Raw genomic sequence first — 22,538 nt, 5'->3', positions numbered from 1 at the left:
TCAAAAAAAATAAATCACGATCATTAACCCTATTAGAGCCAATGGGCAGCTCAAGAGATTACCGAGGGCAGATTTGCATGACAAATTTCAGAATTTAAATAAAAGTAATAGTTTTAAGTCTATTTCAACAATTTTTTTTTCTTGAAAATATCTAAGAATTGATGCTTTATAACTTTACAATTTAGTGTACTTTGCAAAGCAAAATTAAAACAAATGTTTGAATTTTGATCTCCGTGCAGTTCCAATGGGTATTGCCTGTAACAAGACCCTTATACATTTAATTATAATTTTTCTGCTCAACCCAAGGTATAGGTTTATATTGACACAGACCCTAGCATCTCTTACAAACATTTATACAAGGCTTTGTTTCTCACATGACTTTCCTTTCAAAGATTATTTTCAAGAAACCTTTGTTGCAAGGCTTTTATAAAAGTACAGCCTCCAAACATGGTAGAAACAATAGCTAAACATGACTGAATTGAAAACATTCTTGCCTATCTACAGCATTGTAAAGTACATAACACTTGGGTAAGCAGTATTGTATGCTTTCTAAAAAGTAACTAGCAGAAGTTATCATACTGCAGAACTAAAGGTTCTAATGCAAAAACTCAGGAACAAGCCACAAGCCTGGAAATTTTTATAGTTTCTTTTGATGTTTTCATTCATTATAATGTTTTAGTATTATATTTTGCATGTTTTAAAAACTACAAGAATATTGTTATATGAGAGGACATAAGCTAAGGATACTTAATAGTGAGTAGATTGAGCCAGGAGTTTTGCAATGTCAAACTATTCAGATGATACAAAAAGTTTTTTGTTTTTTTTATTTGTGTGTATTTGTAATTTTATTATTACTCAAACAACATATACAAGTACAAGAATTCCTTAGTTATTAAAAAAAACATGTAATTACTAGAGAAATTGAGATGTACCAAAAAATATAGTTGGAAAAATATTGCCTATATCAGTTTATGTCTAGGATACGAGTGCAAGCTGTGCTTCAAACGGTTTTATTGTTCGTCAGTGTTTTATGTTATTTTTGTAGCTATACAACTGCTTTAACAGGTAGAAATAAATAAATATAAATCATTGATGTAAATATAACATGTCAGACCTAACTGGATATATAACATGGAACTTTCTGATCAATAAAATTTAAAATCATTCAGTTGTATTTTTTTCATATTATCTAACAGTTACTTTTTTTTTCGGAATTTAAAAGCTTCTATGAACAGATGAAAAAATAAGTATAGTGTTACTAGAAACACACAGACACACCAATTGTAGTTTTATTGAAAAAATAACTCTAATAGATACAAATAAATTATTTTAGGCATACAATAAAAAAAAACAGAAACCCTAAGTATTTTTTAATGTTTTTTAAAAATGGTATATCAAAACAAAATTTTTGAAAATTCACAAACTAAAACATTATACAAATACTAAACAAAATTACATTATTAATGTCAAGCACAAACTACATATTATGCAAAAAGTGTGTACTAAGTATCATGCAATTAGGTTAAGCATTTAAGTGTGAGTGCAAAATAATGAGGGATGATACAATGGATAGGGTTAAAACAAACTAGTATTTAGATAGTATATTATATATGGATTAAAAAATACATATATAAAAATGCTGTACCTATGGATTTTTCACACATGTAAAAATAATCTAAATCATCTTTTGAACAATATCTCACCTGTTCTTATTAGTTTCTTATGGTAAAGACAACTTTCTTTTAGTACACCTTTGACAAAATCATTAGGTTCATTTTCTCCTTTGTTATCATCCAATAAGTTTCCATAATCTTCACAAAAGTTGACATTCAAACCTTTCTGATAGTTTTTATCTTTGTTCAATTCTTCTTCTGCCAACTGGCAAGCAAGAAGATGATCCAAATTCTCCAAATCTAAATGATGAAAATAGTTAATTTAAAATAAATATCCTGAAGTGTTTTAAAAAATATTACAAGCCTAAAGAGCACTCCACATAATAATAAAAAAGGTATTTAAACCATATTCAATAATCACAAGAAATGAATGCATGTTATAAAATTTCAATTATTAGCACTGCAATAGTACTTGCTCTGACAATAAAGCTAGTACTGGTGAAAGTGGCTTTTTGGATGACCATACTTTATTAAATTTATTTATTACCTTATTAATGATTAAAGACTTATTATGTATGGACAAACCTAACTTCAAATAAGTTTCCTTATAAATGGAAGTGGAATCTGATAAAAATATTCCAAAAACCTACAGTTATAAATATTAAATTATGATCAAAATAAGCCACCTACATAGATCAAAACCAAAGAAATATACCAATAATAGCTAATTAAATATACTGTTTAAATTATCTTATTTATAATGATTAGAATGTATTGTTTCATCAGCTACCCATGCTCTTAATGAAATTTTTGGCCATAAACCCAATAATATCTTGCAAGGTTTGATTAATCAAAAAAACTTAGGTTAGTCCTAAATCCATATACTAAGCTAAAAATCTAGGATAACCATTATAATAACATAATAAACATAAGAAGAAAATTGGAAACAATAAAAACTAATCAATCAAAGCAGATATACCAAATATTCTAATCACTTTTACCACAGTGGTAGTTCAAGTAAGAACTACCACTGTGGTAAAAATTATACTTAGTTCAGCCAACTTAATAGGTGTTAGTTCTAATTCCATAAACTAATCAAACAATGTAAAATAACCTGTATTCTTAAAAATTAAATCAGAAAATATAAAAACTAACAAATAAAAGTAGATATGTAAATTTTCTAACCCATACTGTGTGTCCAGCTTAGCAGATTTATGTCAGTCATAATTCCATAAACCAATCTAATAATGTGAAATAAACTTTCAAATTAAACATTATAACGAATATAATAATCAATACCCCTAATGAAAGTAACCTTAAAGAAAGGATGGGGTATAACTAATTTCCTAGTGTTGGTGGAAAATAAAAATACTTTATTGCCCATAAAATAAAAGACCAAGAGAGCTACCTGCTATCTGTACAAAAAACAGCATCATCACTCCTGGAGCACTTGAGAAAATCATGTCACTGTTGGTCATACCATTATACTATGATAATATAAATTATTACTCTGCTATTTGTAACCATTAATACCTTAAAATGTCTGAAAAATTCCTTTGAACTTTAGAAGTTCATTATAATAAAAAAAAAGCAAAACATATTATGAATGCATCTGCATACTATACATAATAAGATTCAAGAAAATTTGAAATAATACTAAGACAGTAAGATTTAGAAAATGAAGCAACAAATTAGGAAACCTGACAAAATAATTAGGGGAAGCTAATGCAACCAACAATATAATGTTATACTATACCCTATAGAAAGAACTAAAAAGATAAAACTAACAGTGGTCACAATATTATAGTGCTTCATTACTACCTTAAATAATTAATTAAAAATTAATGTGCACAAATGAAAATCTTGAAGATATCATGATAGTTTTTTTTGGAATATTTGTATTCAGAAATAGAAAGTTTGTAACCTCAAAATTAAAAGTGTCTGTTTTATTGAAAATATTGAACTTAAATGTTTAACTACGCTAATATCCAAATTCAGGTACTATGATTTGTTACTAGTGAAAGAGCTTTTTTCAAAAGTAAGTTCTAGTGAATAAGTTTGTTTGGCAATTTCAAGAAAACCTTAACAATTAGGTAAAAGGGTCATCAATGTATCTATAAGCACGACTATCATAACTCTTTACTACAGACTTTTTACTAAGGTTCCTATAGCATGAAAATTCAAGTTTTAATAGATACAAATCTGCAACTTGTAGGCTGAAGTTACCTACCATAGGTATCCCTTGAATTTGTTGTAAGACATGACCAAACTGCATAAATGTGTTGTTAAGTTAAAAAAAATAGATAGTTTGTAAAAATACCTTTATTGTATAATTTATTGTGTTTTTATGAACACAAAGCATTAACTCACCCAAATTGTTAAACAATCTGAAAATTGTAGATGAAAGACTTTTCTATCTTATTAATAGAAAGACTTACATAAAGATTATTAAAATCAAAACCTTCTATTGATTTAACCTCAAAGCCTTTATTTTTTCTTTAGACTCAATAGTTATCAATGATAATGAGTGGAATAATACCAGTTCTTTCTTTCATAATACTACAGAATTTGTTTAAACATTCTTTAATGTATGCAGCTGGTGATATATTTCTCACAATCAAAAAAATCACGAGTACACATATTATATCTTTTTTTTTTTCCAAGTGAACTACAATAGTTTATTAAGATAAAAAAGGAGTTTTGCTCAACAATCTGCCCAACAAAGTGAATTATTCAATGCCAACAAAAATTTCAAGTAATAATATCAGAGATGGAATTTCATATTGATGCACACCAGGTGTAACAGGTGTTTTATCCCTCATTAACATAACACAAACCTCTAGTTTCAGGAGAATGACTGAGAGAGCCCGAGAAAGCTGGGCTTGGGGGAGGTTTATCAACAATTCCCACTGGATGATTGCTGGATCTGTTCTCCCTTACCTATGAAAAAACTTGCATGTGCTTTACAAGCATTGAAATTTTACAGTATTAGGTACATTTTTTTCATCTAATGCTCTAAATGGATTTAATTAAACAAAAATATATATGTATATGTCTAATCAATTCATATCTGACCTCCTTTTTCTATTAACAAAATGTATGGATTCACTCACTAGGTTATAGCACTAAATCTATAAAACTATTAATTAAACCCTGATCATGCATTAGAGAATTGAAATGTGTGTAAAGAGATTTCCAAATATTGGGAACAGTTTGTTCTTTGTATCAAAATTCTTCTTCACATAATTCACAAAAGCTGAAAACTAATTAACACAAATACATAGTATGCATGCACAGAATGGACTTATTAAATTTGTAACTGTAAAGATAATCAAAGAAACAAGTGTTTGCTGTTGAAAAATTAGATCTTTATAATACAGAACATTTCATCACAAGTGAAAAAACAACTAAAACTTCACAAAAGAAGCTATGAAGGAGAAGTAATAAAGCAAAGAAATTTTAATTGAAACCAAACTGATGCTTAGAAATTCCAAGAAAAGAGAGAATCAAGAGACAAAATGTTAAGATCTGTGATTGCTCATGCGTGATATAACAACAACACCGAAGTTTAAGTATTTCTATTTAATCCTATCAAGACGACTCATGCCTATTGTAATCAAGTTACATAACTCTCATGAAATGTCTTTACAGAAATGAAATTTGATAGGAACCTTCCTAAAAGTATGTAATTTTAGACAAATATTCAATTTTGAATTTTTTCTTCTATTTCTACTAAAAAATTTGTTATTTAATGTAGTTATTTGTGCTTTGTCTCTGAATAGTTCATCTGCAAGGTTATTTTTATGTTAAGTATAATAATACTATTTTTTATCTTACAGTTTTCACATTTCACTTGCATGATCTTTAGAACCTCCTTAATGAATATCAAAAGTTTTTTTATGGTAAATGTCAACATTTGACTTGCCATTTTTTCTGAAACATCACTAACTTTAGCTATTATCACAATGTACAGTGCAATTAAATGTTTAAAACTAAGAAATGGTAATATGTACTTGCCTATTATTTTTTCATTGAATAATCTTATAATATCTTCTTTGGGTCATATGCATATTTTCAAGTCTTTACCTTTTCACACATTCTTTACTTTTAATGTTTTATTTTCCTTTCCAATTCTTTATATTTTATTATTTACATTAAAACACTTCAATGGGTCCTAGAGGGAGATATAATATTATGATCGGCATAGAGTCAGCTTTAGCCTACTGCATAATATTTGCCCTTGTCTCTATTTATAACCCATGACCAGCGAAGTGGCAAATAAAAAACAAAATATAATCATTACACCTTTCAAATATAAATTTTAAAACAAATAATACATAATTAACTAAAAGATAAAAGTAAAATATAAATGCAATTTCACTGCCTATCAAACTAATAAGGCGAGAAAAAAACAGCCATGTGCTAGAGATGCTGCTCTCAACAATGGACTAAGCTTTTTCTGGCTTCCTCTCTAAAATGCAAACATCAATTAGCTTTCATAACCTTATTAGGAAATACAGCATGAAATCACTCTTTGTATTGGCTATAAGTGTGGCATTAAACTTAAAACTGACACTTAGCAACACCTCTTCTATTTTGCAAGTGGGCATGGTTTGTCTGAACAGAGAAAAGTTTTACAACCATTATCTTGGGGAAAAGTTCTTGGAATGTTCTCCAATTACTTGTAAACAACCCATATACACTGTACTTTGAACACTTCAGAGAGACTGTCTATATTACATGTACAGTTTGTTCTATATCAGCTCTTAAAGCTGATGTTTGTAACCATGAGCACTTTTCGTGAAAGAAAAAGCACAGTTTTTAGTTATTGTTTTAAGGGTTTGAAATAAAAGAATTAAAACTTAGATAATATAAAACTTTGAATTATGACACACATGGTAATGCTAATTTTATTAAAATACATTGGCAATAAAGTGGTTTAATCAAATTTTTAATGTAACTAAGTAAAACCTTGTGAGATGCACAGAAGGAGTTTAGAGTGTGCAGTAGTCAAAGGGTTAAATAGAATGACATTGACCTAGTCTGCAAGTGAGAGATTGAAGCTTATTTTAAGTACTGTTACAGTCTCATTTACTTATACATAAATGATGGAAAGTTATTTTAAACACTGTCAGTGCTCATTTCTTTGTATGTAGATAAGTCAATAATTCTAATTTTTCCAACATGTACAGACTTGTATTACAATTGTTCCTGATGGATACGACCCCTCCCAATAACGACTTCCTTTTAAATATGACTTTTTTGGGGGCATGGAACGATTTTACATTGATCTGACCTCACACGAACGACTTCCTGACAGATGCAACATTTGACTGGGAACGACCTCTCTATGACGACTTTTCTTCATATCAATAATGTAATTTACAGAGACACATGAATACAGTGTATACAGTATGGAACAAAGATACCACATGACCAGAGATTGCTTCACAACTTAGTATATGTATCTTAGTACCCCAGGGTGTTCAACTCAAACTCCTTGGTACATACATGTAGGTATTTTGGTTTAAAACCTTTCAGGTCTTGAAAGGTGACCAGGGGTGGTCAGAAACTGTTGTTTGTCTTCGCTCCGCTCACGGAATTAAGGTTTATTCTTTTAGTGAATGTAGTAGATTTTGTGCAAGTGGCCTAGATGTTAAGTAACTCACAGTTTGTTGAGTGACAGACTCGACTAATCTGTGCAGTAAGCATGACTAATAAAATGCCTTGAAGCATCTGGAGAAAGCTGCAAATGTCTGTAGCTGAGAACAGGAAGTTGCTATGAAGAAGAAGGCTTGAAATGTTGACATACAAACGTGACATGGACAATGATATAGACCAAAGTTGTGACGAAAGCAACAAAATAAATGAAACATGAAAATTGGTAAACTTGAAATTGTTTTAATGCACCATATTACATTTTATGTAGTATTTGTATTCAGAGAGGATTACCTTATTAGGTTTGTTTGTTTGTTTTTCTAATTTCGCGCAAAGCTACACGAGGGCTATCTGCGCTAGCCATCCCTAATTTGGCAGTGTAAGACTAGAGGGAAGGCAGCTAGTCATCACCACCCACCGCCAACTCTTGGGCTACTCTTTTACCAAGGAATAGTGGGATTGACTGTCACATTATAATGCCCCCACGGCTGAAAGGGCGAGCATGTTTGGTGGTACGGAGATTCGAACTCGCGACCCTCAGATTGCGAGTCGAGCACCCTAACCACCTGGCCATGCCGGGCCACCTTATTAGGTATTGGCTAGAGTCTAGCAATAATTTAGTTCAGATATTTATTCTTATTTCTTTACTGGTTATTCTAAATTCATGAAATGGTCCCTTTTCAGAGCTGGGATCAAAGGATCCAAGTTGAAATTTTGATTTAGGGTTGGGCTGTTTTGTTCAATTAAGATATGCAGCTTCCGATGTTTTGTTCTTTGTTTAAAATTACAGCGTCTTGTATATATATATATATATACTGTGGATTTTTTTAGTTGTAATGGTGGTAAATATGGGATTTTTTTTATTATGTTCAGTGAATCTGGCTTCCAATTTTCTTACGGTTTCTCTGATGTAGAATTCTGGGCACTTATTGCACGTTATTGTATAAAATGATACTAAATTCATGCACTTAAAATTAACAATCAAATGCTTCTTGATATAACTGCCAGACTTGTGAACATTCAAAGCAACTCTGTTAAATGTGCAAAACAAACAAAGATGGACGATTTTTTATTAAATAAATTTTGTTAGTTTGTAATATTCTATATGTATGTAACAAAAATGTGATACATGGATGTTTACGAAACAAATGTGATCGATAAATAAATCATTTGACTTAAAACACAAACAAAACAATTTTAAGTTATCTTTATTGAACTATTATCCATCATAACTATTATTATACAGTGTACCAATTTGTTATGTTATTTGACTACCTATACAGCTTGAACTCAGTTGTTTGATATCTGGTTATTGATCCTGTAATCAATGACTTCCTGTCAGATACAACTTTTTTATCATGACAAATAGGTTGGTCGTATCTAAGAGGGACAACTGTATTACAGGTAGTAACTGTCATATACAAATAGACAATGTATATATAGTCTCTCTGAATTAATAGATACTGTGTAAAAAATATTTAAACGTATATATATATATATATATATATGTTTCAGTAATTATTGTTTTCAAGAATTGGATCAAAATATTACACCATCCTATGTAAACCATATTTCACATGATTAGGTTTACTTCAGTTACAAATACACTTAAGTAAACTCACATTTCTCAGTTTGTTTCTTCTAACAACGGGCTTTCCTGAGTTGCCAGCTTTTTCTTGTACTTGTGATCGACAATTGTTGAGAGTCCCTAATAAAAATACAACTTTTAATACCATTTATTTATAGGTAAGGTTATTTCTAGAGACCTAACGAAAATAACTTTTGAATATTATAAAATAACTAACACACTGAATTATATTGAAATCCAGTGTTAGGTTTAGTTTATAACTTAAAGAATATTGGGTTGACATCACTGAGTATAAAATCCCTTCTTACATGCAGTTGTTAATTTATTTTTATTTCCACTATTATAATAAAATGCTTTTTATCCTTTCTAGTATTTCACTCACACACCTTAACCATCTTGCCATGGGTATCCTTTACTGCACATTTCATGAGATTTACAATGAGTTACATTCAGAACTTAACTAAACTATTTTTTGTTCATGTTATGTCAATTAGTATAGCATACAATCATAGCTAATAATCCATATTTTAATAGTATACAAGTTTTAAGTTCTTAATTTTATAAAGCAATATACAAAAAAATCCTGAATTTCCCCTAGTGTGATAAATTTGATATATTTTCTCCAGGCATCCCCTCTTTTCTAATTTATTAACTACACCTTCAAGAAGTACGAAATTTAATGTAACTTACTCATTATAATGTTACCATCACTCAGGCAAAGCATAATTTTCAGTTTTCAATTTTGTATGGTTACAGAGCCATCAAATAGAAAATCATTTCCTTCTTGCCACACCCACCTGTCACATCCTCTTTTTCAGGATATGTCAATAGTTCTCTCTTATCTTTAATACCATATTATTTAAAACCAGTAGAAAGCCAAGGTTTTCATATATCAAATGACATATTATATTACGTTGTATTCTGTACAGAAAAATTTTAATTTCACTTTCATTACAAGCTTCGTTCTCATGGGAAACACATTGACTATCTTGGTTGAATTTGTAATGGCTATTGTCACATAGTTAGAAAGCCAGAAAAATTGTGATAGTTAGGGGACATGGTCTGCTTTTTGCACGTTATCTTTCAATGTTCTTTGATGCATTACTTAATTAAGTAAAAGTTATTTAGTGCACTACAACCATTAGTATAGAAAAAGTAGGTTTAAGTGTCATCAACAGTTGACTGCAAAAAAAAAAAAAAAAAAAAAAAAAGGAAAGCAAGCCCCAGGTAAGTACTTTATTTCTTGTTTTTCATGCATATTCTTTATTTATTATTATAATAATAACTAAAATGTAAAAATAAGAAATTCTTTAGGTTAGATTAGGTAAAATAAGTAATAATAATAATATAATAAAAAATGTTCGCAAGTATGCACATGAGCAGCTCATGAGCAATGTAATTCAATAGCGTAATGTGAACTGCACATCCCCAAGTGATTAACAACATATAATGGTGTGAATAGTAATTAGACATGGGTCAAAGGGCAATAAAACAAAATTTAAGTATAAATAAATGTATGCTGTTATGAGTTTAAAGTTACTTGGGATAAACAAATGTAGTTTCATGTTACAATTTCAAAAAGGGTAATTTAGATTTATTTTGGTTACGAAGTCGGTCAAACTGACCAACCTTGTATAGAATTAGGGTAGAGAAAATAACAGATGAGATATAAAGTTTTACAAAAAAAACATTTGAAACATATTTAGGAGGCTTTAGAGATTACACAAATGACATTTGAATATTAACATGAAAATCACTTTGCACTTGGACTGGCCAGAAAAGGACTCAATATATTCATAGACAAATCTTTAGTAAAAATACTTCATAAGAGAAGCTTATTTTTTGTGTATAAACAATTCGTAAAGTCTGCCAAATTTTGTAAAGATACGCATACAGTATTAAAATTTACAGCATTAAAACTATATACAAGTAAAAATGGTCACATGGTCGGTCCCTGTTAAAGAGTCCGTTAAAGTCAGATGGCTTAGAAGCACACAGAAAGTACCTGAAAATCAAGCATGTCCCTGTTTCAAAACTTAAAGACTGCTAGAAAAAAAAACAACTGTTACTGTATTTTCAACATCAATGTTGTTTTTATTTTCTAATTGTGAAAGGAAACTTTAAGTTAATTAAGTTTTCACTTAATGTTTACTCTAAGTTAGAATGATCCATTAGATGGAAGTTTCACTTGCCTGTGTCATGTGATAAAAATTCCTTTTCCAACAACTGCTTCCAATAATTCCCAGCATAGATGTCTTTATTCATTCTCATAACATATAAACTTTAGATTGTTCATGTTTCCACCTAATGCTTATTCTACATTCACAAGACAAAATGTTAGTAACCCTTACCCACAGAATAGATTGGTCCTCACTTCATGTTTATTCAAAGTAGGTACTTACAAATTAGAAAAATAAAATGACCAGGGGTAAATAATACAGGCAGTAAATTGTATGATCATCAGTTGTTCCTAAAATGGGAAAGATGAAAGATTTATCATGCTTTAGATGAAATGTTATTGTTGGAACTCGGTGGTAGATGCTTCAATCAAACTGACTGGCAAATGAAAGGCCATTGCATCTTGAGTCTACACTGCATAGTTATGAAAACAAATATTTCTACCTAATAAGAAAAACTGTGGTCAGAAGAGAAAGTTATCAAACAGAGATAAGTATATATCAAAGGTTGTTGGGGCTCACAGATGTTCAATCGTGCATGAATTGAAGGGTAACTTTAATAATAATCCAGGAACATACATTTCTATTAAACCAATATCTAGGAATCTGCATGAAATCAACTTTGATAAGCATTCCCATTATATAAACCATGTATCTCTGTCACCAATCAAAACAAATGTCTCTAATGTCAACATCATAGGGTTTGGACTGTTGCCCAATAGAAATATATCAGATTAATCACACTTCAGATTCTTATGAAATGACAATAGGATGAATGAGGTGACAACCCATTAAAATTACAGACCTATCATACAAAGTCTCCATCGTAGAAGGTTCTGGAAACAGTGTAACATTATGGGGCTCAACTACTTGGCATAGATTTCATCCATGGTTCTTCTGAACAGCCACACCTCTATTTATGACCAGGTGGACCTCGCAATGCTCAACTTTTAACCAAATGGAGATGGTTATCTCCAAATCTACTTGGCATAGATTTCATCCCTGGTTCTTCTGAACAGCCACACCTCTATTTATGACCAGGTGGACCTCGCAATGCTCAACTTTTAACCAAATGGAGATGGTTATCTCGTGGACTAGAATGTCATCAGTCACAGAGCTAAAAATCATTCACGATTGGTTTACCCTATCTGCACGAGTACCCTATACTGCATATGACACAAGGTTTTAGTGTCTTACATTCAAAATTTTATTAAACTACTTTTTGTTTATGTTATACCATTTAGAATAGCATAAAATCTTAGCTAATAATCCATATTTTAATAGTATACAAGTTTTAAGTTCTTAATTCTAAAAGGAAATATATAAAAAAATTCTGAATTTCCACTAGTGTAACACACATGACAAATTTTGTCTAGCATGTCATTATCCCTATTTTATCTATCACCCCTCGAAAATGTACGAAATTAAACATAAAATGCTCTCTATAAAATCATTATTGCTCAAACAGACCATGGCCTTCAATTTTATTTTGTTACAGAGCTACCAAAGAGAAAATCAGACCCCTCCTGCCACACCCACCTGTCACATCCTCTCTTTCAGAATTCGTTGATAGTTCTTTCTTACGTTTCATTATATATTATTTATAACCAATAGAAAGTCAAGGTTTTCATCTATCAAATGGCGTATTGTATAATATTGTGTTTTGAACAGATAACTGTCAATGTCACTCTGAGTAGCAACATCGTTCCTGTGGGAAAGTTAACGACTAGCTTGGATGAATTTCTAATGGCTCTTGTCGCATAGTTAGAAAGCCAGGAAAATTTTTAGAAGTAAGCAAATTTGTATACTTTTTACATGTTATTAGTCTATATTCTTTGGTGTGTTATTTAATTAAATAAAAATTGTTAAGTGCTTTACCATAATCACTAAAAAAATCAGGCTTAACTCTCATCGACAATCGATGGAAAGAAAAAAGATTGGGTAAGTACTTTATTTCTTGTTTTTCATATTTATTCTTTATCTATTATTATAAAAGTAACTAAAATTAAAAGTATAGATCTTTTTAAGTTATTTAAGACTAAAATAGGTAAAATAAGTAATAATAATAATAATAATATAATTAAAACTGTTCACGTAGCACGCATGCGAGCAGCTCGTGAGTGATGTAATTCGATAGTGTAGCGTGAGCTGCACGTTTCCCGAGTGATTTACAACTTATAATGGTGCAGATAGCAGTTAGACATGGTTCAAAGGGAAATAGAACAATAAAATTTAATTATAAATAGATGTATAATGTTATGAACTTAGAGCTACTTAGGATAAACAAATGTAGTTTCAGGTCATCATTTGAAGTCATATTAGAAAGAAAAGAAGGTTAATTTAGGTTTATTTCGATATTTTTTTTGGTAGTTACAAAGTTATTCGAATTGACCGATCCCATTTTGAGATTAGGGTTGATAAAATAACATATAAACTATAAGGATTTAGTGAAAAAAAAAGTTTGATAAGCATTTAGGAGGTTTTAGAGATTACACAAAGGAAATTTGAGATTTTTGAGATGGCAAAAAGTATTTTTAATTTTAACACAGACTGTTCAAAACAAATACTCAATATATTCATGGATAAAACTTTATTTTATTTTATTAAAAGTACTTCACTAAGAAATATGACTTTGTATGTGAAAGACTTGTAATATTAACTGAAAGACTACCAAATTTTGTGAAGATATATTCAATATATAGATAGAGTTATAAGTATTAAATTTATGTCAACTTTAAACGAGCACAGAAGGTCACGTGACTCGGTCCCAGGGCCCGAGCCCGTGTTGAAAGAGTTAACTGAGCATGATACAACTACCCTGGCCTACATAGTCCCCTGATCCCAACTCCATCGACAATATGGGATGTTTTAAGATGAACCATCATCTCTACCTCAGTTGGAGATAATAATGATTAAAGAATCGTCAAAAACTGAAGCAGAAACCTTTTAGACACCAGTGGAGTCAATACCATGGCACATCCAGACTGTAATGAAGGCACATATAGTGGCACAACACATTATTAGGCTGGGGTTTCTAGTATTTTGACCAGTGAGTTTAGACTAAAGTGATTCTTATATTTCAAGTTGTTAAAGGCAAAAGTTTCACTTGCCAGTGTCATGTGATAAAAGTTCCTCTTCCAACATCTGCTTGCAATAATTCCCAGCATGAATGTCTTTATTCTTTTTCATAACGTACTGACCACATGCTGGACAAGGCTCAGTACGACTTCCACAGTAAGTTTCATGTTCTCTGACATCATCCAGAGAACCTTCTAATTCGCAATACTTGCATGCTGCATTTCTTTTAGAACAGCTTTCTTTCTGCATAAAAAATATCAAATATACATTTTATGTTGAGAGTTCTTATTAAAAGAAATTTATTTAGCAATAGTTGACCAAAAATCAGAGCTTACACTTCTGTTAAAAATGTAATGGTTTACAGCACCATATACTTAATCTTAAATATTATAAAAAACCAACCACTAGCATAACATTTTATACCAAAAGATCTCCGACAAGATAAAACTACAGACCATATTAAGATGTTCAATTTTACATTGTGGACAAGCTACAGAAAAAAAACTAGTATCAAAATACATGTTAAATTGAACATGATGAAACTGTTTAATTGCTTTTAAACAAGAAAAACTTAAGACATTATCAAACCTTAAAAAATTAACAGAACAATTTTCTATTTCTTCTGCTAGCTTCACTTAAAAGCCCTTTCTCTAACAGTTCATAGCAAAAACAAATGATAGAACATGAAATGTTATATATATGTTACATCTGTTAAGGTTTAGACTATTTTCAAATCAAAGCAACTTAAAAAAATTCTAGCATGAAATCAACAGAAAGATGCATTATTTATTTGTTTTTTAACCCTGTGAACTTGAAAACATTATCAAACTACTTAGCAGCTAAACATTAAACCACAGAAATGTAGTATATCAAGTGAAACTTACAAGAAGACAAGAAACTTAACCTTCCTTCTGAAGATGTTAATTTGATATGTCTTAGGTTTATCTTTACCATATACTAAATATGTATGCACATCTAAACCTCACTCTCAACTTTTCTACAACACATTCTTTCTCTTTTGTTGAAAACAATTAGCAATCTGATTACCAAACAAAATCTGACACATGGTAATCATACCAATAAATACATATTGAATCACTTTTATCCCTGGGAAACTCATTTGCCGTTTATTTTATTTTTATTTTACTTTCTATTTTCAACTCTTACTAAATACCAAAAAATATGTATTAATTACTATAAAAAAATAGCATATCAATTTCATGACTGTAACCAAAACTGTAGGTAATAAACTATACTATAAAGCCTCATCATGTATTATAGGAATGAACACAAATAAAACATTACCTTCTATTGTAGCAAATGAAAAGGATATACAATGCAAGGATACCTTTGCTACATGTGACACTAAACATCACTTTCACTTCATTTTATGATGAAAAATAAAAAAACACATTATTAATAAGCAATATTTTAAGTACAGTAGTACTTAATAGTAGGGATTGACAAGGATTCTAAATAATTCATGCGCCAAAAAACCACCCTATCGAATTCCAAAACAAAAAACCTACCATTCAAAGTATTGGTAATGATATATTATGCGCATATATACTAATAATATGTTAAAAAAGTCTCTAACATTTCTGGTATAACAATTTAAAAATTTCTAAAACAGAAACATTTTTGTCAACTACCCACTTATCCGATCACGTCAGCAAGACTTGCACCTAGATGGCTTGGACTATCACTACAAGATTTCTCCAGCTTAGTTGGCTGGTCTGTGGGTATCCACTTTTGATATATACAGGTATAATATAAATGGTAAACATATCATGCACATACTTAAATATCTTTTCAACCCAACAGATGGTGCTACATATCGATGGATAGACATGCAACATTTTCAAAATGAAAAATATATACTTTATACAGGTATAACACAAAAAGTAAACAAAAAAAGATTATTAAAAACAATGAATTTTAAAATGAAATAGGAATCCTGATACAAAAAATTATGAAACAAGAATTAAAATCACAAATTAAAAACAACATTTAATCCCAACCTTGGCAGCTTTATACATTTATCTGTAAGTCAAAGTAAGGATTATATTTTATAAATTTCTTATTGTGGTTTTAATTCTTGTAAAAGTTATAGCTCTCAGGGATATGGTTATACCGAAAGTTTAGACATGTTGTGTCCATTCCATGGACATATAAAAACTGAACAAATAAATAGGAAAAAAAATTAAAATTTTAATGGAAATTAAGGATCGTTGGTTACTTCCAGAATTGCTATAAAAGCAGTAACAGTATCACTTTACTTTTTTGTGTATTTTTTATTACAGTATTTATTTTGTTTTGGATACTTCTTAGAGCAATTCTACAAATAACCAGCAATCCCTGCTTTCCATTGAAATTTAAATTTTTTTTCCTATTTATATATATATTAATTTATATATAATAAATTAATGACCTTAATTTTTTTAAGAACACCTTACATCCTTTTCATATACACACACTAGTACTAGAAATTGATATTTGCTGTACTTCACTGCCAGGAAAAAGATCTACTTTTTAAATTTGAGGTGGTGACTACCTTTCAGATAAGCTTAAGGACAAACCTGATGGTCTTCTAGCTTCCCCTTCTCCATCATTTCTCCACATTTTGAACACATGACTGTTTTGTGGACATCATTACAATGACTTTCCAACTCATTCCGTGGCACTGGCTCATGACATTTGCTACATAATGTAATGTTTCTCTGACAGTGGGCACTGTGTAGAACATAATTGCTGATCGCTATGTCCCGTTTGCTGGCAGAAACGTTTAATAACAGAAAAAATTATAATGTATATATTATTTCTAACAGACTGAAACTTGACTTTTAAATCAAAAACCTATTATTAACAGCTGTCTCCAAGAGAAAACTAAAAGAAAATACAATAGACTTTATTATTTTATGAAAATATATACTTCAAAGAATTATAATAATAATCACCTGGTGAAAAACAGTGGATACAGCTACGATTATAAAATGTTTGTTTGTTATGAAATTCACGCAAAGCTAGACGAGGAGCTGTCCCTAATTTAACAGTGTAAGACTAGAGGGAAGGCAGCTCGTCATCACCACCCACCACCAACTCTTGGGCTACTCTTTTACCAATGAATAGTGGGATTGACCATCACATTATAATGCCCCACAGCTGAAAGGGTGAGCATGTTTGGTGTGACGGGGATTTAAACTTGCGACCCGCAGATTGCGAATCGAGCTCCATAACCATCTGGCCATGCCGGGCTAATTATAAAATGCAAAACTAAATTTTCTATATTGTTTTCTAGTGTTTCTAAAACTGAATATGTGATACTATGCATATGCAAATACATATATATGATTACCAGCAATATTTTGCAAATGGAAGAGAACCTTCTATTTTGACATTGAGAGATTCCTTTATTTTCTGTAAAACACTTATTAAATATAAATGATACTTGAATTTAGTTTATATTATTTTTAGATGCTTTAGTACATAAGCAGCAAATTATTGTGAAAGTTGGTGTATATCACAAGCCTAATTCCTCAGAGCCACATGCTCATTTTAATAATTTTATTTCTAAAGCATCTGTACTTTATTGAAAGCTTATTGGAATAATACTTACATGACCGTAAGCAACAAGGAACAGCTGCTTACCATCATGTGAGTATTATTCCAATGAGCTATTCCTTGTTACTTGAAGAAACATGTTAAAAGTTTTGAAATGTAATGAATTTAGCAGTAGCTTTATTGATTGTAACACAAAAGTTTTAAAGATCAACTGACTTAAGTTTTAATAACAATAGTGTTACCACATACAGGACAGAAATTTTAATACATTAAAAGTTAGTTTTAATCCAACAAAGATTAGATGGGTGTTTAATTACACCTATAGGAGAATATATACTTTTTTCATTTTAAGGATGACATCCCAAACAATAAGTGGTCATTTGTCATTTATATATTTATTTATTCAGATTCCACTACAAGGTGATCATTTGTTCATATAAAAAAACATACTCATGGTAAATGTTAGAACTCATTAGTACTATACAGCATGTCTCTACAAAATTTAAAGTTGCTATCACAACTGACAACTGTGAGATAGTTAGCTGGAGATGCACAGCAATTAATGATTCATTAATCCGGACATTGTTAAACTGGAGCTATATCTAAATCAGCAAAACAAGGCAGTACTGCTTCTGCTTAAATTGTAATATTATTCCATTTTTGAATATTTCTAAATGATGAAAACATAACTGAAATCTAAAAAAGGAAAATTAAAAGTCTTCATACAAGGTAAAAATCTGTTATTTTTTAAAAGTTGCTTCATATTTATTTAGTAACAATATTAAAAACAAAACTGTCAAAAGTATAACTGGTATTATATAATAAGTACATAAGCAACCTGCACCTTCTGATTTAAGTATTTACTTTGTAATACAGAATAAGAGTTTCAAACTTGATATTTTTTCAATTCACAACCCTCTATTAACTTTAACCTTCTTATAACAACTGCACTTTATAAACTATCAATACAATCATAGGTTACATACTTAATACACACACATCTTTATGTACTTAAACTATAATAAGGTATTTTACAACTTTCATAACTACTAATTTTCTCACCAGTTAGAACAATATTTTGTATCTTCATCGGCCATCTTGGAAATTATGACTGAAACCACAAATTCTGAAATAAAAATAGTAAAACGTATTAACTAAACTAATACAACTCAGTTTGTTCCACAAACAAGTATTTATTATAAAAGAACAAAAATGCTTTCTTAGATTTCTACTACTTGTAGACTTAAGATGATTCTTTACAGTAACATACATAGTTTATAACAAACTTTACATTTATTCAAATAACTAAAAGAAAAATAGCTTATTACATTGCTTATCCATATTCTACTTGAATCTTCTCAAGTTAGTAGAATTTAAGTCAGCAATCATAAAATTTGTTGCAAAAAAATAGTACACTATATTTTATTATATTACAAAAAAATGAGAGAAAAATATAATCCATGATAAATTTATAATATTATACTAAGGCCTTTAACAAAAGGAAAATCCCAAACTATCTTATAAGTTATTATCAATTTTATTAGACTTCATTGAAACATAATGAAGTTATTACAACATTATTATAACCAAACTACCTTCAATATCAAACATCAGACTACCAAGGCAGTTACTGTTTCAGCAGAAACTTTGTTATTGGTACTTTCTAAAAGAAAGTTGTCATTATATCGCAAACTACCTTTATTTGTACTAAACTGGTTAAGCAGTTATTATATGGAAGTTTGAGCTATTAAAAATAGTGCCTCACTAGCAACAGTTAGAGGGTTAACCCTTTATCTCACAGGATGAGGAATCACCTTGCATGCCAGAGGACCTAGGTTCAGTCCTTCTTGTAAGGGATAGAAAAAAATTGGATTAGCATATTATAATAATAGCTTTCTTTTGCCTAATATAACAGTTGAAGTTAGAAACATCTTTTAGTCACAATTAAACTGTTTAAAACATTAAAAAAGTGAATAAAAATCATGCAGAACTTATGTATGTATCTTATGGTTATTTTTCAATTATTATTGATACCTATATGTACAAACAAACAAAAAGTATTAGTTACAAGATTCCACATTACATGTAGTCAAACTTGTCACAAATGTTCATCTGCCCAAAATGTAGTCAGGATATACCAAACAGATACAGCATTTGAAACATATATGTACATATAAATTAAGGACAACATGGGACCTATTGGTCCAACTAAGTCATCCCATCCACTAAATTAAGCTTTAAAATAAGAAAAAACACACAAATTCAGCACCTGTAATTAAAATATTTATCAAGCCTTCTCTTAAACTCTCTTAACTGCATCCACCACATCTGAAGGCAACCCATTCTAAAGACCAACCACCCTGTTAGAAAACTAAAGCTGTCTTAGCTGAAGATGACTTTCAGCCTGCTAAGATTTATATTTGTGTCCACTAGTCCTACCATTCTCAACATTAAGTATGAAAATTGATGATGCATCAACATTACCAATTTCCTTAACAATCTTAAACACCTCTGTCAGATCCCCTCTTAACTATTCAGTTATCCAGAGAAAACAGTTTTAAGAGATTTTAACTTATTCTCATATAACAACCTTTCCATTCCAAGTATCATCCTAGTAGCCCTCCTCTGAACTCTTCCCAACAATTAGATGTATTCTAAGGGAAGACACCCAATACTGAACACAGTACTAAAAATGTGGCCTAACCAATAATTTATAAAATTAAATGTCACCTTTTTAGACTTGTATTCAATATTCCTGAATATACAATCTACAATCTTATTTAACCTACTACTAGCAACAGCACACTGCTTAGATAGCTTAATAGATTGATCAACTAGAACACGAGGATCCTTTTTTCTATAATGTTGTTAAGGTTATTCCCATCATAATTATACTCAGAATTCAAGTTGTGATATCCCACATGCATTAATAGAAGCTTGCAAATATCTTTTGTTATTATTGTCAAGCAAGTTTTTATTTTTGTTTAATAAATGACTAAAAAAAAAAGAGCCCTTTTTATGAAATTAATAGTGGCCAAAAAAAGGATGATTTTTGTTACCTCATATTTACTATTTTACCACAATAATTAAACAATATTTTGAAACAACATGGCAATTTGAGAATTCAAGCCTACTATATTTATAAGTCTGCCAACAGAGTGCAACATTAATAGACTACTTAAGTACAATATTTCTTTTTTAATGCATAAAATCAACTGCATAATATAGTTTTTCTAAAGTAGGGCCCTGAGAGAAGAGCTTGGTGATTAACTAGATTAATTATCTACGAGGAAAGATTAAACTGATTAGTGTCACAATTAATGTCCCAAAAATAATTAACTAATCAAAATTAGTGTTTGAATTATTCCAACTATTCAATTAATTAAATGTTGCCATTATGATTTATTATACGGCTTAATTGTTTAGTATAATGACTCGCAAAATAATCAAGTAATTGAAATTAGTGTTTCTGATTATTCCAACTCTCATATGAAAATAATTGATTAACGAGCCAGACAATTAATCAATTGGCAAATTCCACTAGTCATCCAGATATACCAAACAGAACCTCTCATACTGGAGTCCCCAAAATTATAGTTATGCTCTTGGTGCTGTAGCCAGCTATTTAGACTGTTACAAATAACCTTCAGGCAAATAAAGCTAAAATATAGAGAATTAAGTAACATTGTTTTAATATTATGGTCAAGTCAGGTAATATTTTATTTTTTACTCATTGCTTTGATCTCCATAAACAATGGTTTTTGTTTCTGCAGATTGAAAGTTGATGCAACATGACATGCTTTTAACTACAATATGAAGTTGTCACAGTTTGGATGATATACAGTAGGGGTACCATATTGACATTATTTGGTAAAGTGCAGTGTTAGAAGGAAAGTTTCCAAAGAAACACATCAATGACTGAGGTTCAAAACAGGAGCTGGATTTGTGGGATGCACAAATTTATCTATTGTTTCTTTCATTAATTGTTTGTTTTGAATTTCGCACAAAGCTACACAAGGCCTATCTGCAATAGCCTTCTCTAATTTATCAGTGTAAGACTAGAGGGAAGGCAGCTAGTCATCACCAACCACTGCCAACTCTTGGGCTACTCTTTTACCAACGAATAGTGGGATTAACCATCACATTATAATGCCCCTAAGGCTGAAAGGGCGAGCATGTTTGGTGTGACGGGGAATCAAACCTGCGACACTCAGATTGTGAGTCGAGTGCCCTAACCACTTGGCTTTCTTTCATTAATAATACCAGTTACTATATTGAATGCAGTTACTTTTGCTTAAGTTAAATTTTTTATTCATTATTAAAGCTTGATTTGTATTGTTGGTTTCGAATTTGTGTTGAGGACTAATCTAAATCTCCTAAGCTGGTCAAATGTCATGAGATATTATTAGGTTTATAGCCAAAATATGATTAACAGTGAGACTGAGAGCACCCAACTCATGAAATAGTACATTCTAATTTTTACAAGTAGATATATAAAAAAAAGCATATTTAATTGAATACACTGATGGCCAGGTTGATTTTTAGTTTTGCTTCAAATACTTAGCTTACTCTGATCAAAAGTTACTATTTGGTGAAACTGTAGTGTTTACCATGGAAACATGACAGACTGACCACTTTAAATGCAAGATCCATCACTGTTGCAAATGTAAAAAAACAAAAAACAATAACAACCTCAAATACTTAACTTTCACAATACAGCAACAAATTCCAAACAATTTCCTATTTATTATAATATTTTAAATGATCATAAAAAAAGATTAAACGTTGAAAACCTTGCTAAATATATATACTATATATATATATATATATATATATATATATAGTGTGTGTGTGTGTGTGTGT

At 30.2% G+C, this 22,538-nt stretch overlaps 1 protein-coding gene across 9 annotated transcripts in view; it reads right to left on the bottom strand.

Moving 5' to 3' along the window:
* LOC106460672 (TRAF-type zinc finger domain-containing protein 1-like) overlaps positions 1 to 22,538 on the bottom strand; it is a 46,773-nt gene that overhangs the window by 22,862 nt on the left and 1,373 nt on the right. For 3 of the 9 annotated variants that reach the window (XM_022387437.1, XM_022387438.1, XM_022387439.1), the window contains exons 2-8: positions 19,441 to 19,518; positions 18,738 to 18,801; positions 16,694 to 16,886; positions 14,147 to 14,357; positions 8,894 to 8,979; positions 4,451 to 4,553; positions 1,704 to 1,913 (exon numbers count right to left, since the gene is read on the bottom strand). In XM_022387437.1, the coding sequence (XP_022243145.1) occupies positions 1,704 to 1,913; positions 4,451 to 4,553; positions 8,894 to 8,979; positions 14,147 to 14,357; positions 16,694 to 16,886; positions 18,738 to 18,772 (838 nt within the window). In that variant the 5' untranslated portion in view covers positions 18,773 to 18,801; positions 19,441 to 19,518. Of the gene's footprint in view, positions 1 to 1,703; positions 1,914 to 4,450; positions 4,554 to 8,893; positions 8,980 to 14,146; positions 14,358 to 16,693; positions 16,887 to 18,737; positions 18,802 to 19,440; positions 19,522 to 22,538 lie in introns of all 9 variants that reach the window. The other 6 variants (XM_022387435.1, XM_013920399.2, XM_022387440.1 and 3 more) reach the window with 4 other exon arrangements.

Source organism: Limulus polyphemus, unplaced genomic scaffold (assembly GCF_000517525.1).
Source record: "Limulus polyphemus unplaced genomic scaffold, Limulus_polyphemus-2.1.2 Scaffold813, whole genome shotgun sequence".
NCBI classification, from domain to species: Eukaryota; Metazoa; Arthropoda; class Merostomata; order Xiphosura; family Limulidae; genus Limulus; species Limulus polyphemus.
The sequence above is the reverse complement of the archived record's forward strand: the minus strand, read 5'-3'. Positions and strand labels throughout refer to the sequence as shown.